This window comes from Hyperolius riggenbachi, chromosome 3, assembly GCF_040937935.1.
Source record: "Hyperolius riggenbachi isolate aHypRig1 chromosome 3, aHypRig1.pri, whole genome shotgun sequence".
NCBI lineage: Eukaryota > Metazoa > Chordata > Amphibia > Anura > Hyperoliidae > Hyperolius > Hyperolius riggenbachi.
The window spans coordinates 183,668,476-183,694,868 of record NC_090648.1 but is presented as its reverse complement, the minus strand read 5'-3'; the positions used below and the strand labels follow the sequence as shown (position 1 = coordinate 183,694,868).

At 42.0% G+C, this 26,393-nt stretch overlaps 1 protein-coding gene and 1 long non-coding RNA gene across 2 annotated transcripts in view; one reads left to right on the top strand and one right to left on the bottom strand.

Moving 5' to 3' along the window:
* The first annotated feature begins 11,052 nt into the window (after positions 1 to 11,052).
* Positions 11,053 to 26,393, top strand: part of LOC137563225 (uncharacterized) — a 65,450-nt gene continuing 50,109 nt past the window's right edge. Inside the window, exon 1 of the long non-coding RNA XR_011030295.1 lies at positions 11,053 to 11,421. This is a non-coding gene — a long non-coding RNA (uncharacterized lncRNA). The remainder of the gene's footprint in view (positions 11,422 to 26,393) is intronic.
* Positions 25,331 to 26,393, bottom strand: part of COPS2 (COP9 signalosome subunit 2) — a 68,341-nt gene continuing 67,278 nt past the window's right edge. Inside the window, exon 13 of the mRNA XM_068275417.1 lies at positions 25,331 to 25,942. Coding sequence (XP_068131518.1) covers positions 25,798 to 25,942 — 145 coding nt within the window. The 3' untranslated portion in view covers positions 25,331 to 25,797. The remainder of the gene's footprint in view (positions 25,943 to 26,393) is intronic.

Below are 26,393 nucleotides of genomic sequence, written 5' to 3'. Positions count from 1 at the left end.
AAACCACACACCTCTCTTTTTAAAAGCACCTCATGAGTTAAAAGATTAGTTATGTTAGTTATTAGAGTTAGGGAAATGCATCTAATATTAAACTCATGTCACATAGGAGATTTGATAGCTGGCCAACATACATGTCTGGGTAGTCATGAGTACACTGGTGTGCCATAGTTTTTAGCAACTGCATTAAATAACATAGTCCAGTAACAAACGAAGGAATATCTCGCTGCACCAGATGATGGGGTGAAGTAGAAAATTCTTTATTCTTTAATCCAACATCATAGCATACAGATAAAAGCTCACGGGTATCGGAGCGAGAATGGCTCCTCAATCAAGAGCTATGATTGAGGAGCCATTCTCGCTCTGATACGTGTGAGCTTTCATCTGTATGCTATGATGTTGGATTAAAGAATAAAGAATTTTCTACTACACCCCATCTTCTGGTGCAGCGGGATATTCCTTCGTTTGTTACTGGACTATGGCATTTGATTTTCCTGTTCCCATTTGTTTGGTGAGTGCGAGTGTAGGAGCCATTCTTTTGTTTTCCTGCATTAAATAACATCAGAATTTCAACTGTGTATGCAAAATAAAGGTGAGAGGAAATTTGGGTGCCCGGAAAAAGTAGAATATTGGTAACATTTACCGATATGCTACAATTTTACAGTGGTAATTCCATCAGTAAGATATCAGTATATGTTACCAATATTTTACTACAGCTAAACCTAACCCTACTCTCATACAGGACCCTCCCACCTCTGATGCTTAACCCTAACTACCGTGAGTGCATAGACATCTGCGGACGACGGGATTGTAACATTTGCTCTTCCATTGATTTAACTCAATTGCAAATGCAGGAAAAATTCTGCAAGCAGTACTTTTTCATTTGGGTTAAAATCACATTGCACCACTATGAAAAAGGCACTGCGATTGGCAAACCTCATACACTTTGATAATGTAACCAAAGCAAATACAGGGCGAATGGGCCCAAATGCTTCCAGACTATTTTCCCCCCTTACAGTTAATAAAGTCAATTGTTCAAACTAATGAGGCCAGAGGTCTCGTGCCAAGCCACACCCAATTGTGCCAATAATGAAATACTTAAGGTGGCCATACATCAGGGGACTTGGCTGATTGAGCAGCTGATTAGATTATTATAATAGAATTGGATGAAAACTAGTGCTGCAAGATATCAACATGCTCGATCGGGTGTGCGGCGGTAACCGCGTGTGATAACAACAAATGACAAACGCAACAGAGACCCCTGGCTGCTGTCCCCCCTTATGTTTTATGTGCCTCCCCTCCTGGTGTCCCTTGCAGTTATAATTTACCTGTCACGCTGCCTGCTGGTGTCCGCCGTACTTCCCATTCTAGCCCCATGTGACTACCAGCGTTATAGCACATTGGGGAACATGTGTGACGTCACACACGCACCCCAAGTGCTATAACGGCAGTAGCCACATGGGACTAGAATGTGGAAGTTTGGTGGATGCCGTGGACACCAGCGGGTGGCATGACAGGTGAAGTATAACTGCATGAGGCACATAAAACAAGGGACAGTGGCCGGGGCACTGTGGCGGCGTCAAAAAGCCGATTCCCACAAGATTTCGTACTGAAATAGATCAAGAATTGGCCTGTGGTGTGTGGCCAGCTGACCGATCTCTCTCCAGATTCGATCAGAGAGAGTTCTGTGTCTCTTGTGAGTCTGCCCATTATCACCAGATGTATGGCCACCTTAAAGTTTCTCTTTAAAGACTAGCCCATCTTCTCATAGGGGGTTCTTAGGGTTTTCTTTATTTTTAAAAGCACTTAGTGAATGGCAGTTGCTCCGTCCAACTGCCAAAATATTGTACAGCGAGCAGGTAGGCTGGCTAGCATCTTTGTATAAAGATTCTTCAGGGAATGTCTTTATGAAGAATAAAGGTCATGCTAAGAATCCCCTATGGAGAGATGGACTAACCCAAAATCTGTTGGTAATGTCAAATTTCTACTACCTACTGTGAGAAAACGCGGAAAAGCCACCACGGGTGCTCAGAGCAAGGCGGCTGTTTCCGCGTCCAATGCGGCGGATTCCGCATCTGACGCGGCGGTTTGCACGCATAGGCCTACATCGGTCAGCATGGCTGAACGCGGAGAAACCGCCGCATGCCCGGATAGCGGTGCGGCTGGTTCCGCGCCCTGCACAGCAGATACATTGCAAGACATGTCTGGTGTGGCTGGGACTGATCGTCCACACAGATTCAGAAGGACGCGCGCGCTCGTGAAGAGGCAGAACTTTTATGACAGCCAGAAGGGTGTCAGCTGACCAAGCCGGTCAACTGACAATTCAACCATTTCTGATTGGTCCAGCAATTAGGGGAGGCGCTGGAGAGCGCTATAGTATATATACTGGGTGCTGGTCATTTCTCTGATGTCTGGCGTTGCGATCACTACGTGGTAGCACTCAGACCTTGTCAGTATCTGTGATATTTTCTGTGTTATTACTTCAGACTAGTTCCAGGGTGTTGATGATCAAGGAACTCACACCCAAGATTAGGGAACTGTATTACCATTCTGTTATACTTCAGACTAGTTCCAGGGTGTTGATGATCAAGGAACTCACACCCAAGACTAGGGAACTGTATTATCACTCTGTTATATATCAGACTAGTTCCAGGGTGTTGATGATCACGGAACTCACACCTAAGATTAGGCATTGTTATTATCTGTTATGACTTTCTGCTTTCCTGACCACTCTCTTGATCTCTGATTTGGTACTTCGCTATAACTGATACACTGTTGCTGAACCCTGCTTGTCTTTGGATTCCGAATCTGTCTCCTGTCTCTGTATCTGATCTGTTTGTCTGTTGCCGACCTGGCCTGTCCGACCTCAAGAACTATCTTCCCTGTTTGGAGATAGTTCACAGACCTGTCAGTGACACTTCACCATTTGGTGTCACACACACGCCGGTCCTTCTCACTCTCAGCCTGGCTCCGCCCCTTGGGGAGCATCAGACCATTGGAAGGAACCTGTTCTCTGAGCAGTATCTCTTACTGCCTAGCACCTTCTATACGGGTGCTCTCCTCAAAGTATTACTGTTGCACAAACACTCATATTTCTCAGGTGTCCAGAGGTTAGAAATATATCTGATTATCGGTGATACTGCAGATCATCAATAATCGGGTATATATCTGTATTCTCGGTTATACTGCAGATCACCGATAATCAGATCCTCTCTGTGTTACACCGATCGTTACACCTACTATAAGTGACAGCAACATAGGAGAAAAGTAATTTATGGCTCATTTTACTCTGGAAGAAATGTACTTCTTATTTGTATGTGTTTTAAATTTTAAGAGTTTTGCGACAATTCCTCTTTTGTAAATTGTTTTAGTTGTATTGATAAAAATGTACAGACTTAAATTCAGCACCATCTTTATACAAGTAGAAACATACTGCTGTATATTATTATGCCATTCTTGTTAAAACAGGGTTAAGACTCACCCACTGGCATTGTTCATACTTTGCACATTCAGCTTCTTATTCTCCAGCTCTAAAATGTGTAGCTGCATCCGAGATTTTCCCACTAGCCCCATCACTGAAGCTTAGTGTGGCCTCTAAAGAAAGAGCTTTGTTTGCAAGACAATACGCTATTTTCCTTTTTTCCTACAATGTTAAATTTATGTCTTTTCTATGTAAATGAGGTGTATATATAGTTACAGAACCATGCACTCCATGCCCTGCATTCTGCTGCCAGTCAGTAGTATTCTCCATAAATAGTACTAGACAGGCATACTTTGCCAATATGGGGTAGATTAGTAATTCTGAAGCAGTAGAATTTGAGTCAGTGACCTTTCACTTTGTTATGTTACAGAATGTAGGTAGAAAAAAACAAAGTCTTGTAAAAAATAATAGCTTTTATTGGCAAACTGATAAAGTTAAACCCGAAGGGTTGTTTATTTTTTGCATCTGAGCAACTTTTACCTCCTATTCATTGTCCAATAACTTTATCACTACACATCACAATAAATTGGGCTATATCTTGCTTTTTCCGCCACCAATTAAACTTTCTTTGGGTGATACATTTTGCTAAGAATGATTTTATTCTAAATCCATTTTAACAGGAATATTAAGAAAGAAATGGAAAACAAATAATTATTTCTCAGTTTTTGGCCATTATAGTTTGAAATTAATACATGCTACCGTAATTAAAACCCATGTATTTTATTTGCCCATTTGTCCCGCTTATTACACCATTTAAATTACTGTATTTTTCGGACCATAAGACGCACCTAGGTTTAGAGGATAAAAACCAGGGAAAAAAATAATACTAAACCTGGTGCATCCATGATGCAGGGGCATCTTATGAATCTTCTCCCCTCCCCAATTAATATGCCCCCCTTGTACCTCCTTTGTCCCCTAAGTGTACCATTAGTGTCTCCCTTGTATCCTCCTCTGTCCGTGTCTTCATATGTGCTCCTTGTGTCCACTTAAATGCCCCCATGTACTCTTAAGTGCCCCTGTGTCGCCTAAAGTGCTCTCTGTGTCCTCTTAAGTGGCCACCATATCCTCTAAAGTGCCCCCATGTGCTTTTAGGTGTGGAGAGTGGGAAGGCTGCGACTTACCGCTGGATGATAGCAATGAACAGCGGTAATCCTCGGAGTTAACAGCCGCTGGGTTGTCCGGGCACGATGCGGAAGCCTCTCTTCCTTCACTTCCGCATTGGTGATGTAAGCGGAAAGTGAAGGAAGAGAGGCTTCCGCATCGTGCCTGGACCACCCATCAGCAGCAGCTGTTAACACCGAGGATTACCGCTGTTCATCGCTATCATCCAGCGGTAAGCCGCAGCCTTCCCACTCCCCACATAACCTTTAGAGAGTCGGGGAAAGGCGTCAGAGGGGCCCAGGCAGAGGAGGACCGGTGGGGGCGGTGTTTGGGGGCGGGAACACACTTATATAGAGGGCCGGGAGAGCTAGACAGATTACGATCCTGCAAGCCCCCCCCCCCACAGACTGCAAACCCCCACAGATGCCTTAAAGAGAACCCGAGGCGGGTTTGAAGAATATTATTATTGGTAAAAATATAAAGTGCATGGTAACCAATGCTCGGAGCCTTGCAAATAAAATAGATGAACTAGAGTTCATTCTGAATGACAAAGGCTATGACATTGTGGGAATAACCGAGACATGGATGGATGAAAGCCATGACTGGATAGCTAATTTAAAAGGATACAATGTGTTTAGGAGGGATAGAACAGGGAAAAAAGGTGGAGGGGTTTGTCTCTTTGTTAAGAATTCTTTTACAGCTGTCCTCAACGATGAGATGGAGGAAGATTGCGAAGATGTGGAGTCCGTTTGAGTAAATATTCATGGTGGAAATAAAAGTTGCCAATTGCTTATTGGGGTATGCTACAGACCACCTCTTATTAATGAAGCTGCAGAACTGCGATTACTACAGCAGATTGAAAAAGCTGCAAGTAAAAACGAGGTCATAATTATGGGCAACTTCAACTTTCCAGACATTGACTGGGGTATTGAGGCTACCCATTCTGGTAAAAGCAGCAGATTTCTGGCAGCACTACAGGACAATTACTTGACTCAAATGGTAACGGAACCAACTAGGGGGAATGCGTTACTGGATCTGATCATTTCTAATAGACCAGATAATGTATCAAATGTGCAGGTTCAAGAACATTTGGGAAATAGTGATCACAACATGATAACGTTTGATCTGGTGACTGATAGGCCACGGGGCAGCGGGACCACTAAAACTATGAATTTTAGAAAAGCAAAGTTTAATCAAATTAGGCAGGCACTAAGTTTGGTGAACTGGGATAATGTACTACAAGGGGACGACACTGAAGGGAAATGGCAAGCTTTTAAACGTATTCTCAATCAATATTGTAGTATGTATATCCCATATGGAAACAAAATGTCTAGGAATAAAAAAAGGCCTCTATGGATGAATAGAAAGGTTAGGGATAAAATGAAGAGGAAAAAGAATGCCTATAAGGTCCTAAAACAGGAGGGGCCTGAGGCTGCACTAAGCAATTATAAGGAGTGCAATAAAAATTGTAAAAAAGAAATTAGGCTGGCAAAGATCGAAGCTGAAAATCAAATCGCTAGGGATATCAAATCTAACCCAAAAAAGTTTTACAAGTACATCAACTCTAAAAAAAGAAAGGTTGACTGTATAGGAATCCTAAAGGATGAGGGTGGGAACTCAATGGTGGACGACCAAGGTAAGGCAGAGTTATTAAATGCTTTCTTTGCTTCTGTCTTCACAAAGGAAACAGCACTGTTGCAAATTACAGAGACAGAAGAGTCTCAATCTTCTAACTGTAATATTAAATACTTAACGCAGGAAGAAGTAAAGGCAAGACTAAATAAATTAAAAATAGACAAGGCACCTGGCCCGGATGGCATGCATCCTCGGGTCCTAAGAGAATTAAGTTCAGTTATAGCTAAGCCCCTTTATCTTATCTTTTGTGACTCTCTTACAACTAGCAGAGTCCCAGTGGATTGGCGTACAGCCCACGTTTTCCCATTATTTAAGAAGGGCAAAAAATCTGATCCTGGAAATTATAGACCTGTAAGCTTAACATCAGTTGTATGCAAACTATTTGAGGGGTTACTAAGAGATACTATACATGACTTCATAGTAGAAAATATTCTTATTTCTCAGCATCAACATGGGTTTACTAAAGACAGGTCCTGTTTGACTAACATGCTCAGCTTTTATGAGGTAGTGAATGCTAATATGGATATTGGGAATGCTGTAGATGTGATATACTTGGACTTTGCAAAGGCCTTCGACACTGTTCCCCACAGAAGTCTGGTGCAAAAGTTGAGGATGCAAGGACTGGGGAAGAGTTTGTGTGCATGGATAGGGAACTGGCTAATGGACAGAAAACAAAGAGTTGTGGTCAATGGATCGTACTCAAAATGGGAGACTTTTAGCAGTGGGGTCCCACAGGGGTCTGTACTGGGTCCAGTGCTCTTCAATTTATTTATTAATGACCTAGTAGATGCAGTAGTGAGCAATGTTGCTATTTTTGCATATATACAAAATTGTGCAGAATCATCAACTCTCAGGAAGATAGTGTCATATTGCAACAGGATCTGGATAGGATGGCTATATGGGCACATACATGGCAGATGAAATTCAATGTTGACAAATGTAAAGTCATGCATTTTGGTCGTACCAATGGTCTAGCACCATACAAAATAAATGGGATACAGTTGGGAACATCAAACTTGGAGAAGGACTTAGGAGTACTCATCGACAACAAGTTAAATAATCGTACTCAATGCCAAGCCGCTGCAGCTAAAGCGAACAAAATTTTGGGATGCATTAAAAGGGAAATAAAAACTCGAGATGCTAGCATAATATTGCCCCTGTTTAACTCTCTAGTAAGGCCACATCTGGAATATGGAATTCAGTTCTGGGCACCACATTACAAAAAAGATATTGCAGTTTTAGAGCAGGTGCAGAGACGAGCTACAAAATTGATACGTGGGATGGAAGGTCTCGCTTACCAAGAAAGGTTAGATAAACTGGGTTTATTTAGTCTAGAGAAAAGACGCCTTAGAGGAGATCTAATTAACATGTATAAATACATTAGAGGGCAATATAATAGCTTGGCGGATGAGCTTTTTGTCCCTAGGCCTTCTCAAAGGACTAGAGGACATGAGCTGCGCATGGAGGAAAAACGTTTTAGCCATTTATTTAGGAAAGGGTTCTTTACAGTAAGAGTGGTTAAGATGTGGAATGCATTGCCACAGGAAGTCGTTATGGCAAACTCTATACCTGCATTTAAAGGGGGCTTAGATGCTTTCCTTGCGTTGAAAGACATCCATGGCTACAATTACTAGGTTATGCCTAATGATGTTGATCCAGGGATTTTATCTGATTGCCATCTGGAGTCAGGAAGGAATTTTTCCCATTTGGGGCTAATTGGACCATGCCTGGTGGGGTTTTTTTCGCCTTCCTCTGGATCAACAGGGGTATGTGGGGGACGGGCTGGAGTTGTACTTTGTACTGGTTGAACTCGATGGACGTATGTCTTTTTTTCAGCCAAAATAACTATGTAACTATGTAATTATCTGCATACAGAGGCTGGATCTGCCTATACAGCCCAGCCTCTGTTGCTATCCCAAACCTCCCTAAGGTCCCCCTGCACTCTGCAATCCCTCATAAATCACAGGCACGCTGCTGACAAACAGCTTGTCAGAGCTGGCTGTGTTTATCTCTATAGTTTCAGTCTGCTGCTCTCCCCGCCTCCTGCAGAACTCCAGTCCCCGCCTGCATCCCTTCCCTCCATGCTGATTGGAGGGAAGGGACGGGGGCAGGGACCGGAGCTATGCAGGAGGCGGGGGAGCAGCTGAGACTGACACTACAGATGTAAACACAGCCTCACAGCACGGCTGTGATTTATGAGGGATTGCAGAGTGCAGGGGGACCTTAGTGGGGTTTGGGATAGCAACAGAGGCTGGGCTGTATAGGCAGATCCAGCCTCTGTATGCAGATAACATTCTTTAAACACACCTCGGGTTCTCTTTAAGGTGGCCACACACGATACAATAAAATGATCCGATTTTACAGCAATTCGATAAATAAGATCGGATTTCCTGAAAAATCAAAAGCTTTTTTTTCATTCAACTGAAAAATCAGATCGAATTTCCGGTTTTTATTCGATAAAAGTTAAATGGGAGTGCTGGATTTTTCTGATCAATTTTTATGAAAATTGAATAGTGTGTGGTAGATTGCCAGTTTATTATTATATATACTCAAGCAATTTTTCCCAGAGTTTCCAATCATTTTTATCATATTTGGGGAAAAATTGAAAATAGGTGTGTGGTACATTGGTCAGATTTTTGAAATGCTACAATCAGTCAGAAAAATTGATTGCAATTCTTGAATTGAACAGATATTTAAAAAATTGTATGGTGTGTGGCCACCTTTAGACAGACGGGAGGACAGGACAGCTGCGGGGACTCGAGATTTTAAGGACAGGGACAACTGGCGCTGGGCAGAATTTGCAACATTCGGACCATAAGACGCAGGCACTTTTTCCCCCCATGTTTGGGGAAGAAAAAGTGCGTCTTATGGTCTGAAAAATACGGTATGTCCCTATGACAATGTATGGCGCTGATATTTTATTTGGAAATAAAGGTGCATGTTTTCAATTTGCGTCCATCACTATTTACAAGCCCATAATTTTAAAAATTATATTAATATACTCCTTTGACATGCATATTTAAAACGTTCAGACCCTTAGGTAACTATTTGTTTTTTTATTTTTGTTTTGTATTAAAAATTGTATGTGGGTAATTTTTGGTGTGGGAGGTAAACAGCTAATTTTAAATGTAAAAAAATGTATTTATTTATTAAAAAATGGATGTGTGTGTAGCTTTACTATTTGGCCACAAGATGACCAGAGTGAAAAAGTCCTGGAAGCGTGATCGTATGCTTCCAGGAAGAAGAATGTAGACAGGGAACTTTTTGTAACTCAGAAAAACCGCAGCGTGTGATGAGACGCTGTCGGCTTTTTTGCGGGGGGCTTCCATCAATGAAAGGGATCTATAATCCCTTTCATTGATCGCTGGGCTAATGGCCGGCGGCGGGAGCATGCCCGGCCCGCGGGAGTGCGCGCAGCCCAACTGGACGAGAATGTTCGTCCAGTTGGGATTAAGTGGTTAAATTATGCAAGCTTTCTAGGATCTAGTCCCCTTCTTCAGGCATATTTCCAGATGATAGCTGAACTAAAACACTGATGCAGGTAAATAGTAAACACGTAGATGGCAGTTGTGCTGATTACTGTTTATCAGTTAGATGTCAAGTGATCAGTAGGCTGGAGCCAGTGAGTTCATGCAAGCAAACATGAAATCTAACAGGTTTGTGAAGATCATAAAACCAATTCCACAATTTAAACCTTCTGTTAATGTATTTGTACTCAGAAATCTTTATTGCTTGTTCATTTTTGAAGTTACCCTTAAGAATAAGTACTTTGAGATCTTGATTTGTATTTGGCTTGTGCACAAGATATAAGGGCAGGTCTCACACCTTGTGTTATTGCAGGGTAATGTGCCAGGAGTTTCTGGTGTAGATAATGCACTTCTGATAATCATTTGTCTCAAATTGGGAGGTTGTCTGAAAGCAAGCAGTGGTAACTGGTAAATCAGGAAAAACTTCTTTCAGGCATTTGTCTTTGTCAAGTATCGGTTGCGGGGCTTTCGATACCTTACTCAGTGTCTTTAATCTTGGGTTGTAGGTAGTAATCTGAGGACCTTGGAAAAATATAGGAAATTGGTAGATCTGGTAAATGCCACAGAGATCTGCTCGTTTATGACTAGACTTAAAGAGGAACTTTACCGAAAGACAGTCGTGAGGGGGAAAAATAATCAATACATTGCAAAGTAAGAAGTTAAAAAATAAAAGATAGATCAAGAAATGATTGGTACTCATCATTGTAAGGACTAGTGACTCCACCGCCTATATCAGTACCTATTGCCCAATCTCCAATGCAGTCTTCCACCTATGTGGCGTGTCCACACTCAGCCTCGGGAGATGAGTCTACCGAGCATGCGGATACACCCAGGCCTTAGGGCTCGTTTCATGCGCGCTTGTGGAAACGCGATCACAGGGACAGCAGACAGTGTATAGACTGCATTGTCTGCCGTTTCCATTCATGCATGGCGATTCAATGCCGGGAGTTATGCGCAGTGCAGAGCCACGGGGCTCTGCGCTGCATGGAAACGAGCCCTTAATGTGCAAGGTATAGGAACTGAAGGCTGTAAGACAGTGGTACCACCAAGACTCACTTGGCAGAGATACAGGGAATAATTGTAGTCAAGCAGTCTAGGAGTCCAGGGTCATACATAGTAAGTCAGTTGGCAGTCACTCAAATGGGTATACAATGTTGTTGTCAGCAAGCCAGAGGTTATAAACACAGACAATACCAGGTTTAAGTGATGAGACAGAAGAGTGGTCAAATACTAGCAAAGGATGGTCCAGGCAGCAATCAGCAAAATTGTCAGGTAAACTGACAAGTTTCAGGCAAGGTAACAGGCAGGAGATACCCAGGCACACTCAGCAGCTAGCTCGCGCGACTAAATGCTATCACAGGCAACTAACAGCTGTGCCAGCCAGGTTTAAATACTGACTGCAGCCAATCAGGAAGCCCAACTTAGTCAGCCATCCAATGGAATGCACAGCCTGTCTCTAGTGATTGACTATGCACTAGTCAATCACTTCCTGGTTCAGAAACAACACCAGAGAGCATACGCCAAGCATCCAGCACGCCTGCGTTGCCTAGCAACAAGAGAAGGAAGCCAGTCCACATGAGCCCGTGGGACTTTATGAGACATAATCTGCACGTCAGGAGCCAAGCATCTGTCTGCCCAAGCACCCGAAGACTGTAGACACATTGCTGGAACCAGACTGAGGTGAGATTGTGACATAATCATTCATGTTGTGTTATCCACTGTAAGCCTGCAAGTAATAATCCTTCCTACTGGCAGACATTAAAGTGTATCTGAGACCTAATATAAAAGTTTTATACATACCTGGGGCTTCCTCCAGCCCCATCCGCACGGATCACTCCCACCCCACCGTGAGACCGATGGTAGATCATCATTATATATATATATATATATATATATATATATATATATATATATATATATATATATATATACACACAGAGGGGCTGCAGCACGCAACAGGAAACCTGCGACAGGGGCTCTTGGTTACGCTTTAACGCGCTTAAGCTCACCAACCGCGCCAAAGTGTCCCCAATCTGGTGAGTCCTACTCTACCATGCAAAATGCTAGTTTTTATAAGCAGTCTAGTGGGAACTAATTAAAAAAAAAACATGAGTCAACTAAATGGTAAAAAAGGAAGTTAAAAACACCTCACCTTTCACTAGCTACCAAATGAACTCCCTGAACATGTGCAATGCACTCATTTATATGCTTAACTGTGCTAGAGGTGGGCGTGGTTATGCAGGCTCACAGGGGAAAATTATAAATAAATACCAAGGGGTGAGCAGCACAAACCAAATTTTATGCAATTCTATGCAAACATGCAAGCAGCACTGGAGGTCCCCAGACTCCATAAGAAATATATAAATACAGAGGGGCTGCAGCACACAACAGGAAAACAGTGACAGGAGCTCTTGGTTACGCTTTAACGCACTTAAGCTCACCAACTGCGCCAAAGTGTCCCCAATCTGGTGAGTCCTACTCTACCATGCAAAATGCTAGTTTTTATAAGCAATCTAATGGGAACTAATCCAAAAACCCAAGAGTCAACTAAATGGGAAAAAAGGAAATTAAAAACACTTCACCTTTCACTAGCTACCAAATGAACTCTCTGAACATGTGCATAAAATTTGGTTTGTGCTGCTCACCCCTTGGTATTTATTTATAATTTCCCCCTGTGAGCCTGCATAACCACGCCCACCTCTAGCACAGTTAAGCATATAAATGAGTGCATTGCACATGTTCAGAGAGTTCATCTGGTAGCTAGTTAAAGGTGAGGTGTTTTTAACCATTTCAGCCCGTGGGGATTTTTCACCTTATGCATCGGAGCAATTTTCACCTCCCATTCATTCGCTAATAACTTTATCACTACTTATCACAATTTATTGATCTATATCTTGTTTTTTCCGCCGCCTAATTAGGATTTCTGTGGGTGGTACATTTTGCTAAGAGCCACTTTACCGTAAATGCATTTTAACAGGATTAATAAGAAAAACTTAAAAAAAATTCATTATTTCTCAGTTTTCGGCCATTATAGCTTTAAAATAATCCACGCTACCATAACTAAAACCTATGTATTTTATTTGCCCGTATGTCTCGGTTATTATACCATTTAAATTTTGTCCCTATCACAATGTATGGCGCCAATATTTTGTTTGGAAATAAAGGTGCATTGTTTCCGTTTTGCGTCCATCACTATTTACAAGCTTATAATTTAAAAAATGTTTGTTGTATTCCCCCTTCAAATGCATATTTAAAACGTTCAGACCCTTAGGTAACTATTTATGTCTTTTATTTATTTTTTTTAATTGTAATTTTTTTTTTGTTTTCTATTAAAAATTTTATGTGGGGAATATTTTGGTGTGGGACATAAACAGTCAATTTTTAATGTTGCTTTATGTGTAAATTGTAATGTAAAAAATTTGTAGTAGTTTTACTATTTGGCCACAAGATGGCCACCTTCATTTTTGTTTACCCTCCTTTTACTTCTCGCTAAGCGGAAGTACAAGGGGGATGCGGAAATCTGTCCGGGCAGAAGAACTGAAGCCTCACAGGTGAGCGCTTCGGTTTTTCTGCGGGGGAAAGGGATCGGTGATCGGGAACCATGGTCCCTTTCACTGATCCCATGGGCTACCGGGAGACACAACAAGGACGCAGGGGGCACGCCCGCGATCGTGGGCGGGAGCGCGCCCAAGCGCGGGAGTGCTGCAAAGCTGCCGCCCGGACGTGAGCTTCACGTCCGGGCGGCGGAAATGGTTAATTTCCTTTTTTCCCATTTAGTTGACTCTTGGGTTTTTGGATTAGTTCCCACTAGACTGCTTATAAAAACTAGCATTTTGCATGGTAGATTAGGACTCACCAGATTGGGGACACTTTGGCGCAGTTGGTGAGCTTAAGCGCTTTAAAGCGTAATCAAGAGCCCCTGTCACTGTTTTCCTGTTGTGTGCTGCAGACCCTCTGTATTTATATATTTCTTATGGAGTCTGGGGACCTCCAGTGCTGCGTGCATGCTTTGCATAGAATTGCTTAAAATTTGGTTTGTGCTGCTCACCCCTTGGTATTTATTTATAATTTTTCCCTGTAAGCCTGCATAACCACGCCCACCTCTAGCACAGTTAAGCATATAAATGAGTGCATTGCACATGTTCAGAGAGTTCATTTGATAGCTAGTGAAAGGTGAGATGTTTTTAATTTCCTTTTTTCCCATTTAGTTGACTCTCTTGGGTTTTTGGATTAGTTCCCACTAGACTGCTTATAAAAACTGGCATTTTGCATGGTAGAGTAGGACTCACCAGATTGGGGACACTTTGGCGCAGTTGGTGAGCTTAAGCGCATTCAAGCGTAACCAAGAGTCCCTGTCACGGTTTTCCTGTTGTGTGCTGCAGCCCCTCTATATTTATATATTTCTTATGGAGTCTGGGGACCTCCAGTGCTGCGTGCATGCTTTGCATAGAATTGCATAAAATTTGGTTTGTGCTGCTCACCCCTTGGTATATTTGATGATCTATTTGAGAAAAGGTAAAGATTTCTTGTGGGAAATGAGGTATCAGCTTCTGATGGGGTGAAGTTCAATCCTAGGTTAACAATCCTAGGTTGCGAGCTGAAATAAAAAAAAAAAGTTAATGACCTTAGTGCACTATTAGAGCTCTGTGTAGATGATCTGTGCCTCCCTTGTACTTTCCAGACCCTCTGTTATCTTAATCCTCTTATCATTACAGGCCCCGACCCAGCCCAGGGTCGCCTTATCTCTGTGCACTACAATTGCTGCTTTAAAATCCCTCTGCCTGCTTAGCTCAAAGAGGCATTGCTGCGTAGGATTACAGACCTGCTCGCTGGCTTGAAGTGAAATCAGTCATGTGGGCAGTCATGTGGTGACGTCCACATGATTTATGACTAAAGGCTCATACACACATCAGACCATAGTCTTTGGAAAATGAAAGATCACAGACCAATTTGACCCCCTTCCATGTAGTATGAGAGCCATACCGACAGTCTATTCTATGGAGCTGAACTCCCCATCAGACAGAAATATTTGCAAGATGCTGCACGCAAAGATGCTGTAGACATTCAAAAGATCTGTTCCTGCAAAAGATCCGTTCCTGCAAAATGCATTCATAGTCAATGAGATCTGCAGATCATCATACACACCTTGTTTAACAGACATTCATCTGCAGATCAGATGCACCAGGGTGGATTTTCAGATCTGCAGATGATTGTCTGATCTGCAGATGAATGTCAGTTAAAGTGAACCTCCGGACTAAAAATCTACTCAGCAGCACTGAAAAGGCTTGGTGTTTAAGTTTCACAGCATCAGAACTTTGTTTCTCTTATACAAGCCTCATTTTTAGATGCTCAGAAGAAAACTGCCGGGCTTTTTTCCCCTGATGCTGTGCAAAGCATGATGGGATTTCTGATGTTGTTGTTCTCGTTCTGCTGTTTTGGTGCAATTTTTTTCTTTTCTTTTTTACATTTTGAATTCGACATTTGAAGCCTAGCGTGTGCAGCTGGGAGGGGTAATCAGGACAGTTGGAACTGTGTCTCCTGCTCCTTGCCACCTCCTTTCAACCAAAAAGATGGCAGCCCCCATGAATCACAAACAAAACAGGGTGGGTAAGAGATTATATTACCTATCTATTCTAATTAACATAACTAATGTAACTTGATGACAGTATGTTTGTTTAGGCTGAAGTTCCAGATCTCATAGACTATGAATGCCATTTGCAGGAACGGATCTTTGGCAGGAACAGATCTTGTTTAACTGACATTCATCTGCAGATCAGACAATCATCTGCAGATCTGAAAATCCATCCTGGTGGATCTGATCTGCAGATGAATGTCAAACAAGGTGTGTATGATGATCTGCAGATATCAGACTATGAATGCATTTTGCAGGAACAGATCTTTTGCAGATACTGATCTTTTGAAGGTGTGCAGCATCTTGCAAAGATTTCTGTCTGATGGGGAGTTCAGCTCCATATAATAGACTGTGTAGGTATGGCTCTCAGACTACATGGAAGGGGGTAAAATTGGTCTGTGATCTTTCATTTTCCAAAGACTATGGTCTGATGTGTGTATGAGTCTTAAGTGTACGGAATGACGATGGGCTGCGAGCAGGGCTGTAATCCTACGCAGCAACGCCTCTTTGAGCTAAGCAGGCAGAGGGATTTTAAAGCAGCGATCGTAGTGCACAGAGATAAGGCGACCCTGGGCTGGGTCGGGGCCTGTAATGATAAGAGGATTAAGATAACAGAGGGTCTGGAGAGTACAAGGGAGGCACAGATCATCTACACAGAGCTCTAATAGTGCACTAAGGCAATTAACTTTTTTTTTTATTTCAGCTCCTAAGTCCTTTAACCTATTTTGGTTCCTGGCCGTAGTTTCTACGTCCAGGAACCATGCGCGCTACCGCGCGCTCCCACGGCCGGGATTCGGTAGCCAGGGAATCAATGTATCGGGCTATGGTGCCCGATCATTGATTCCTCTCCCCCGCTGAAAAAGCGACAGCTTCTCTCAGAAGCTGCGCCTTTTCTGGCCGTTCCCTCTCAGATGAGTCACTCTAAGCGTGTGTTACGCTTAGAGTGACGTCATGTAAACAAACTCATGGCCGCCATCTTGTGGCCAAAAAGTAATACTACACCTGTAAGAAAAAAAAATACAAATTAACACACATTTACATTATAAATCTATTGTTTACCTCCCACCCTCCCAAAACTACCCAAATAAAATGTTTACTATAAAAAAAACAAAAAACATTACAATAAAAAAAACAAAACATGGAAATATTTACCTAAGGGTCTAAACTTTTTAAATATCAATGTAAAGATGAAATATTTCTATATTTTTTTTAATTTAAACTTGTAAAAAATGATAGATGCAAAATAGAAAAAATGCACCTTTATTTCCAAATAAAATATTGTCGCCATACATTGCGATAGGGACATAATTTTAACTGTGTAATAACCGGGACATATGGGCAAATACAATACATGAGTTTTAATTATGGAGGCATGTATTATTTTAAAACTATAATGGCTAAAAACTGAGAAATAATGAATTTTTCCATTTTTTCTTATTCTTCCTGTTAAAATGCATTTACAGTAAAGTGGCTCTTAGCAAAATGTACCCCCCAAAGAAAGCCTAATTGGTGGCGGAAAAAACAAGATATAGATCAGTGCATTGTGATAAGTAGTGATGAAGTTATAGGCTAATGAATGGGAGGTGAAGATTTCTCACGTGAAAACGACGGAACCTGAGTGGGTTAAAGGAAAACTTAAGTCAAATAAAAAAAATGACATTTACTCACCTGGGGGATCCCTCAGCACCCCGAAGCTGGATGGTGCCCTCGCAGCCCCGCTCCGATCGTCCTGTCCCCGCCGGCGGCTACTTCCGGTTTCCGCGTTCCCAGCCGCTGCTATCACCCTCTATGCTGCTATAGCGTCTATATATACGCTATAGCAGCATAGAGGGTGATAGCAGCGGCTGGGAACGCGGAAAATCAGCCGCGTTCCCAGCCTGTCGGCGGCTGTCGCCGAACCGGAAGTAGCCGCCGGCGGGGACAGGACGATCGGAGCGGGGCTGCGAGGGCACCGTCCAGCTTCGGGGTGCTGAGGGATGCCCCAGGTGAGTAAATGTCATTTTTTTTATTTGACTTAAAGTTTTCCTTTAAGCAAGAAATCGAGTAAGCGATTGATCACTCACTGTTCAGAAAGAGAACTGATAAAATTATGGCCTCTGTTAGCTTTGTAACACTTGAAGCATATCAGTCCCCTGCTTCTCCTCCACCTACCTACTAAATGTTATTGTGCTCCTTTACATCATGATTTATCTCATTCTCAGTAATGTACATTTCCATAGTCCACACTGAATTTGATCCAGCAGTTAATGCTGTATTTTAATGAATTATCATTTGAAGGACACATCCAAGCTTAAAAAGAAAACCAAGATCTACTTAACTGGGACTTCCTCCAGCCTATCTGTCCCTCATTGCAGCTCCACTCCCAGCCAGTGTCCTGGGGGTCCCCTCCGTTGCCGATGTATTCTGCGAAAATGCGTGGCCGCACCACTCCTGCTCCTATGCCCAAGAGCTTTCTGCATGTGTGTGTGTGTGTGTGGAATGGGGGCGCAGACAACTTTGGGGGGCCCCTACAAGCTCTGGGGCAACTGCCTGCATGCTCCGATCTGAAACATTATCTGCTGACCTTCAATACTAGTAGTGACAGTGTGTTAAACTATTTCACAGACTGGCGGTCATACAATGGTTGCTCCCACAGCAGACTTTACTGGCAGAAACTTATCTTAAGTGCACGTTCCCATTAAAAGCAAATAACATATTGCTGACAGATTTAATAAAGATCTTTGCATGTGCTATACTGTCGCAGAAAGTGAATGGAATTTATGAAACATACCATCCATTACAGATGCATTACATTCTAGCTATTTTTATGAGGGGGAAGAATTCTGTAGTTCTGTCTGTATATGACGAATTACAGGTTTTTCAGCTTGGGCATTTCCCATTTTTGAAGAAACTGGTTTCAAGTGTCAGTGGAACATTTTCCGACTGTGTATCTCTACCATTAAACGGAATGAGCATAAGTAATTGCCTGAGACTGAAATATGGAAGAACTGTACTGGAACTTGTCAGTCAAAAATATGAAACCAGCAGCCTTACATCTATGAAGCACATCCCATAACACTGGATGTTTTGACTGTTGTCATCAGAAGTTACTACATGCTATCGTCTAGTCAGGGATCTGACCCAATCTCCCAAAAACAGGTCAATCATTTTCACATTCTGAGAAAGGGACAAGAAAACAGATTCAGTTCACTTATTTTTATTTTATTTTTTTTCCATGATCAAATTCAAAGCAGTTAGGTCTCTTTCCCATGGGCAGCTGACAGTAGTACAGTTTACTGACTCTCAGCTACTCCTATCTGCAGTGTGCTTGCAGACAGCTGCAAGCATCTAGCATGGGCAGTGATCCATGCATGTATGTATGTATATCTGACTGGGAAGCAGCATCCGGCAGACATGACATGTAGTTTTTGTTTTTTAACTGGACAGTAACCGTATTTTGTGTCAACTCCCAAATGCTCCCATTCGGCTGCATGACAGACCTCTCTTGAGAACTAGACAGCAAAATGGTAATCGTGCTGCTTTGCCATCCATGTGAAAGCGCTCTTAATTAATGCTGCTGTGTAATCCTCTGTAGCAGTTACAACAATAGTACCAATTGTATCAAGACTTGGAAACTCACAGTAAAAATTGATTTTTTTTTTTGCTGTGTTTTTGTATGAGTTTACACTTCGCATTTTTAACATTTTTTGTATGTTTTGCATTATTAATTTACCTTATCAATGGAACTAAGTACAGTAACTTAAAAAAATATAACAAAAAAACAAACAAACATTAAAAACGCATATATTAACGCATTCCTCTTGAGATACATTATGTGCATTTCACATGCATTTTTAAAAATTACCGTATATACTCACGTTAGCCGACTCGCATATAAGCCAACTCGCATATAAGCCGACCCCCCCAAGTTTTACTTAAAAAAGGGATAAAATTGATGAACTCATAAGCCAAGGGTAGCAATTGCAGCGAAGGCAGGCGAGCAGAACCACAGTCACAGGTGCCTCTATATAGTGCACTGATGGTGTGACAATGTAACCCCCCCCCACATACACACACACCTCAAGTGCCCCACAGCATAAAAATTGTCACCCCGCAACAATTCCCTCCACCACATGAATAACACAATAATGAAAATAAAATATTCCCACCTACACAGACACTGCCCGAGTGCCCCCCACCAAAATGTATAACACAATTATGACAAAATAGTCCTTCCGCAAAAACACTGCTCAGGCATTGCATAGCCATGTGCAGCATAACCACGTTCTTCCTTAACTGACCAGAGTGCCAACCCCCCTCCCCCCAGTCAATGCACAGCGTTGTGTGCTTCCTCCATTCAGATTCGGATGAGGTTAAAAAGAATGCGGTTATGCTTTACACGGCTCTGCAATTCCTGGGGGCACTCGGGCGGTGTTTGTGTAAGGAGGGGGGCTATTTGATGTCATACTTATACATTTAGCGTGAGGGGCACATTTTTGGTGACTCGCATAGAAGCAGACACCCCCACTTTAGGGCCACTTTTTTGGACCCAAAAATTCGGCTGCGAGTATATACGGTATGCAGCAAGTTGTGCATTTTATAAAAACGCACATATGCATTTTTATATGTAGCCCATAGATTTTCATAAACAGCAAAAACGCTAGAATTTTTCACTAGCTTTTCACATAGGGCCAGTGCACACCAAAAAGCGCTAGCGTAAAAGCAAACGCTTAGCGCTTTTTGAAGTAATTTTTAAAGTGTTTCTAGGCATGTGCCTAGGTTTCTAAGCATGCCTAGCGATTTTTGGAGCGTTTTGGTGTATCGGTTTTTATATTTTGTTACAGTAGAGCTGTAACTGAAGGCAGCTTCTGTAACAAAAACGATTGGAAAATCACTCTGATCTAGCGCTTTTCTAGCATTTTTCCTATATTTAACATTAAGGCTGATTCGCCTCAGAAATCAGCAGAAATGCTGCAGAACCCACGATTGCGTTTGGTAAAAAGGACATCGCTTTGGCGTGTTCCATCCCATTCAAATACATTAGCCAAGCGCTTTTCAAAGCACTAGCATTTTTAAAAACACTCAGAAAAGCTCTTGTGTGCAACAGCCCTTAGTGTGTTCCCACCTGAAGAGACTTAAAAAAATGTAATTGCATCTGCAATCCTACTGGGAAATTTAGTGGGATCACTTACAGTACCCACTTAAGAGACATACTGGTACTAGGATCACATATCTACCATTATACAGGGTTACGCTCTCAAGCCTCTACTTTGACATTTGTCCATGCCCGTGTTTTACATTTAAACATCAAATAAAGGTTACAGTATATTTTGTCTATTGGGCTCATCCCCCCCCCCCCCAGTAAATTGCCTAAATCCTAACCTTACAGGTTGAAATTACAGCCACAGGCCAAATTTAGTAGTCAGTGAAATAGCTATGGTCATTGCTATTATAATGAGTTATTTGTGCTTTGTTGTAAACTGTTCTAAATGACTGCTGTGGGACTCACAGTTGAGCCAGGTCCCCTCACTCCTTAAGTGACTGACAGATGGGCGGAATAAAAAAGTCTTGCCTGTCTAGTGCAAAGTCCAGCCACTTGTGACTTGCTCACTTAAAGGACCACTATCACGAAAAAAAGTAGGCAGTTAAAATCTGACAGAACCGACAGGTTTTGGCCAGTCCACTCCTCATGGGGGATTCTCTGGGTTGTCTGTTTTCAACAGCATTTCCAGAACAGCAGTTTAACTGTCAAAATAGTAAGATACCAGCCAGCCTCCCTAATCACTTGCACACTATGTTGGAAGTTAGACTTTGCAACTGCTGTTCAGGCAAAGCTTTTGAAAACAAAGAAAACCCTGAGAATCCCCCATGAAGAGATGGACTGGCTAAAAACCTGTCAGTTCTGTCAGATTTTAACTGCCCACTTTTTTCACGATAGTGGTCCTTTAAAGATTGCTTGTTTTACCGACTGGAGTAGGAGCAGCATTGACGTAAAGGGTGAATTTGGCAGCTATTATTTTATGTATATAGCAGGTGGTCAGTGCAGAAGTGTCTGCAATATTACTGCTATAAATTAATCCACACAGGTACCTGTAATTTAAAAGGTTATCTGACCACAGAGCAACATGGTACTGCCATCCTTATTTCTGGATTTCTGGACTGGCCCATTTCCAAGTTGCATACATTTGCATTAAAACATAACATTTATAGGAGTGTGAAATTATTCGTTACTTCACTGACTATGCCTTATTTGCATACACATTCCATGACTCAAGCATTATTAGGCAAAGATTAGCAAAACTGCTAGGTAAGTGGCATTATCAAAATGCAGTCATCAATGACTAGCTATTTTTAGCTCCTGGACTAATACGCTGACTGGCTTCTATCTTTGACATCCTATTTGACAGCCTCTGTCAGACACACTGCAGAATGACATAACAGGACTACCGGTAAGTAATCAAGCCGATATAAAATTTGATATCACTATGTAAAAGCACTGCAAAAGATGCCATATAAATACTAAAATAATTATAATCTTTATACTGTAGAGAGCCAAACTGGAATCCCAGTTTTTACTCACAAAAGCTGGAATTTTGCTGCAAAAGCGCTCCCAGGGGGTTCCAGGCCTAAAGGGTCTGAAATGCTCAGCATGAGGCTGAAGGCCATGAATTCACAACCGGTCATCTGCTCCCATGCACTAGCCAGGTACTTCTTAAAGCTCAGCACTGACAATGGAGAGCTCCCCCCCACCCCCCCTCACATGGAGTCACATTTAAGTAGGGTCCAAACAGTGCCCAGATGTGACGTCACCTTTTTTGACACCGGGTGTCATACAATGACACAAGTTGGGTTATACTGTAAAATGCTGCCATTTCTGAACTGCACATGAAAGGTGCATGTGGCTGGCAGCCAGACGACTGAACTGCCCGACAAGCACACAGTTCAGTCTCCCATGTGAAACAGGCCTTAAAAGAGACTCTAGCCCTGATTGTCACTGTTCCTTAAAGGGAACATAAACTGGGAAGGATATGGATTTTTCCTTTTAAAATAATACCAGTTGCCTGACTCTCCTATTGAGCCTGTGTATCTAATACTTTCAGCCACAACCCCTGAACAAGCATGCAGATCAGGTATTCTGACTGAAGTCAGACTGGATTAGCTGCATGCTGCATGTGATTCAGCCACTACTGCAGCTAAAGAGATCAGTAGGACTGACAAGCAACTGGTATTGTTTAAAAGGAAAAATCCATATCCCTCTCAGTTTAGGTTCCCTTTTAAAGAGAAGCTGAACTGAAAATAAAAAGTCAAGATAACCAGACACAGGTCCTCCTGTGTAGTCTACTCCTCAATTTCTTTCTCCTTTCCTGTGTCCCATTTGTCCACTGTGATCAATGGAATTCTCCGTCCAATATTTTAAAAATGGCCATTACACCATAACAGCTTCCTGGTCAGCACACTGTTAAACTGTAATATCGCCCACCTGAGCCATGGGGAAACATGGACATTACCTTGCACATTCACTTGTAACGGACAACTGCTGATGTATAACTGACAGCCACTAGTATATGTCGGTTCTGACAAAATATTGTCAGAACTGGAAGGGATCACTGTAAGAAGAAAATGGTGGGGTTCTGAGAGGAACTGATGGTGAGGTTAGTATGTAATATTCATGTTCAGCTACGTCATGTGTTTATTTTTAACAATTTTACTCGCTTCAGGTTCTAATTTAAGGCCTGGTTCACATTACAGTGTTTTCTAGGTGATTTTCAGAACATTGTGGATCGCTGGCAATCAGCAATGCCCTAAGACAATAAAATGCAATGTAGTTGCCACTAGAGCGAGTCAACCTTTCACATCAGCCCAGAATTATTTGCATCTCATTGACCATTCTTACTATGCAGTTTGTAATTCGATCCTAGTCATTAGATTTTTCAAGCTGTACAAATTTGCATAATTCTGCATCAACTCAATTATTTGCACCTTTTGACACCCCCTACTGGAGAACATAACTGATTTAGCAACCCTTGTAACCGATGTATGAAAAATACTGTATTTACTATTATGTGGCAAGAATTTGCAACAGTCACTATGCATTATATCAGACTAAATGGGCAGTCAAGGCTAGTGAAACAATTTAGTCACTTGCAGCACCTGTAATGAGACATTTCTAATAAATCTAAAATGACATGGTGGTAATAAAAAAATCCCTCACTTAAGGTATTTGCACATTTGTACAAATGCACATCCACTATTTTACCAACCTTCTAGCAATCATTACCATGGTGTGATATGATCCAGATGAACTGCAAATGTTTACTGGCCCACATGTTATCCAGTCATGGTGAATATTACAAAATTAGGCCTTGTATTACAATCTAGGATAGTCAAAAAGGACTATACTAAAACACACACACACACACACACACACACACACACACAGAAAACTGCATGTCAGCGTGATCACTTATCATTTGAGGCATTAATACTGTTTCCCTGAAAATAAGACACGTGCTTATATATTTTTTTTCCTTCAAAAGATGTGCTAGGTCTTATTTTCGGGGAGGTCTTATATATTGTTAACGTAGCAAGATCCCCATTCCCCCACCGCCACCTTACCTCCTGATGACCCCCTCCTCCATAAAGACGCATCCCCGCTCTCCACTGCCCAACATACCAGTAATTCAAACCGCAGGACAGCGGTAAACTGGTGATTCCCCCGCCGCTGCGGTTAAGGTAGCTAGTTACACTGTAACAGTGCTTCTGTGAACAAGAAGTAAATAGAGATGTCACTTCTTGTTCACGGAAGCACTGTTACAGTGCAACTAACTTCCTTAACCGCAGTTTACCGCTGATTAGCAGTTTGAATTATGACGGCGGGCAATGGAGAACGGGGCCAGCAGGAAATAAAGCAGCAGCGGGGGAATTACCAGTTTACCGCTGTCCTGCGGTTTGAATTACTGGTATGTTGGGCAGTGAAGAACGAGGATGCGTCTTTCTGGAGGAGGAGGGGGTCAACAGGAGTGAAAGTAGAGGAAGGAGGGGCAGGCGGATGAACGGACGGGACTTGCACAGCCACTAGGGCTCATTTTAGGGGTAGGTCTTATATTTCGAGGGATAGGTCTTATTTTAAGGAGATGTCCTACTTTTGGGGAATCACGGTATGTAATGTTCAACCTTTTTTTCCTTTCAAACGTCTTCTTGGCTCTACCCCCTTCCACCTCCAAATCTCTCGAATGATGGGTTGATTCAATGTCCCAAACACACTAGCGGTCATCTCATATGTTGCTTGGCTTTACATAGACAAACATCTATCATCTTTGCAGTTACAATGGTTTCATGCTGTATGCTTCAATTTCAATTCTTGGAGGTCTGCAGTATTGCAGCATTTTCCCCCTGAACCACCTTCCTCCCTGTTGTGGATATGGGAGCCTCACTCCACTATCTTGGTCTATGAGCAAATTAGCTTTTCAGTCCTTATAAGCTGTTGGAAGGAAGGTAGTTGAGCATACCATGGGAAACACTAGAGTCTGACATATTAGTTCTGAGTGGGTTTGCCCCATTCACAAAATTGTTATACACACATACAAATTAAAGCACATTCATTATATTTCACCATGACACTGGAGCTCAACTTCCTGAATGCTTGTGCCGACATCTTCTGCAATCTTAGATGTATCAAATTACTCCTATTCTCAAGGATTAGCGATCAACATTTTAAGAGGATTTAGTAATTGTGAATGAATGATACTCCAGCATGTACTCTCAAAATGATTGACTATTCTTTCTGCAGTGTAATAAACACACAGGAAAATTAGTGTAGATTCTGAACGGTTTATTTTGCTGCTTGAAACCTAAGTGACATTATGCCACTGTACTTGTAGGGGGATCTTTTAAATGTTTACTATATATATATATATATATATATATATATATATATATATATATATATATATATATATATATACACAAACAGATTAATTTATACAAGGAAGTGTTTTAATGGATGTGTTCAAGTTATTGCAGGTTATTTTGCAAGAGATTTTTTCTCTACAGGTAAAACATGTTTAAACTGAACCAACAACGTGTCAGTGTATATTTAAAATCAGGACGAAATCTCCTCTCTGGTCTTGATTTGCCGGTGGCAAACCACCAAGGTGTCGCATTTTACAGGACAAGATGACAACAATACAGCATAGATCCTGTGACATTTTGGTTATTCTTCTGGAGGTTAAAGCTGTGTTTTCTTTATTCTCTTGGGACAAATGCAGCAGTGAAACACATACCAGCCAATCAGAAAGTGCTTCTGCCAAAACTCCGCTTTTATAGGGCACACATCAACCAACAGTAGTTCATCTTTGCCATTCCACAGTTCTTTTTAAGGGTTACATGACTGCATTGTTGCCTTTAAGTACGTCTGTATCTACTGAGTAACAATTTGTTCTTTGTTAAGCAAGCTTGCTGACAACAGCCTGATTGAGAGAATTCAGCTGGTTGGTCCATTTATCTAATGCAGTGTATCGTGCTCCTCCTCTTTTCTGATGGTCCAGTTCCAGGAGCTGGTTCACTTGATCAATTCGGCCATGAATAGTGCTAAAAACAAAACAGAAAAAAAGCAAGTTTTACTTATTCAGGAGAATCATAGTGAAATTGTATATATACATACGTACAGGTAGTCTCCGGTTAACGAACGAGATAGGGACTGTAGGTTTGTTCTTAACCTGAATCTGTTCTTAAGGCGGAACATTGTCCGCCGCGTGCAGCCGCGTCTTCCATTGGGATCAGAGATGCGTCTGCACGCGGCGGGACAACATACGCTGAACACAGCACCGATCAGCACAGCAGTCTAGAACGCAAACGCAGGTCCGGATAGCTACAGTATGGAAAGAGGAACACACGCGATATCCAGTGACCTAACACTCGGATGGATGCGAGCCGTCAGGTGGTTAGAACACCAGTGGGGCATCTTAGAGTGTGTATATCATAAAGTTGAAGACTTTGCTGTGCAGTAGGGCTCGCTTGCCTCTATCACTTGTGCTACATA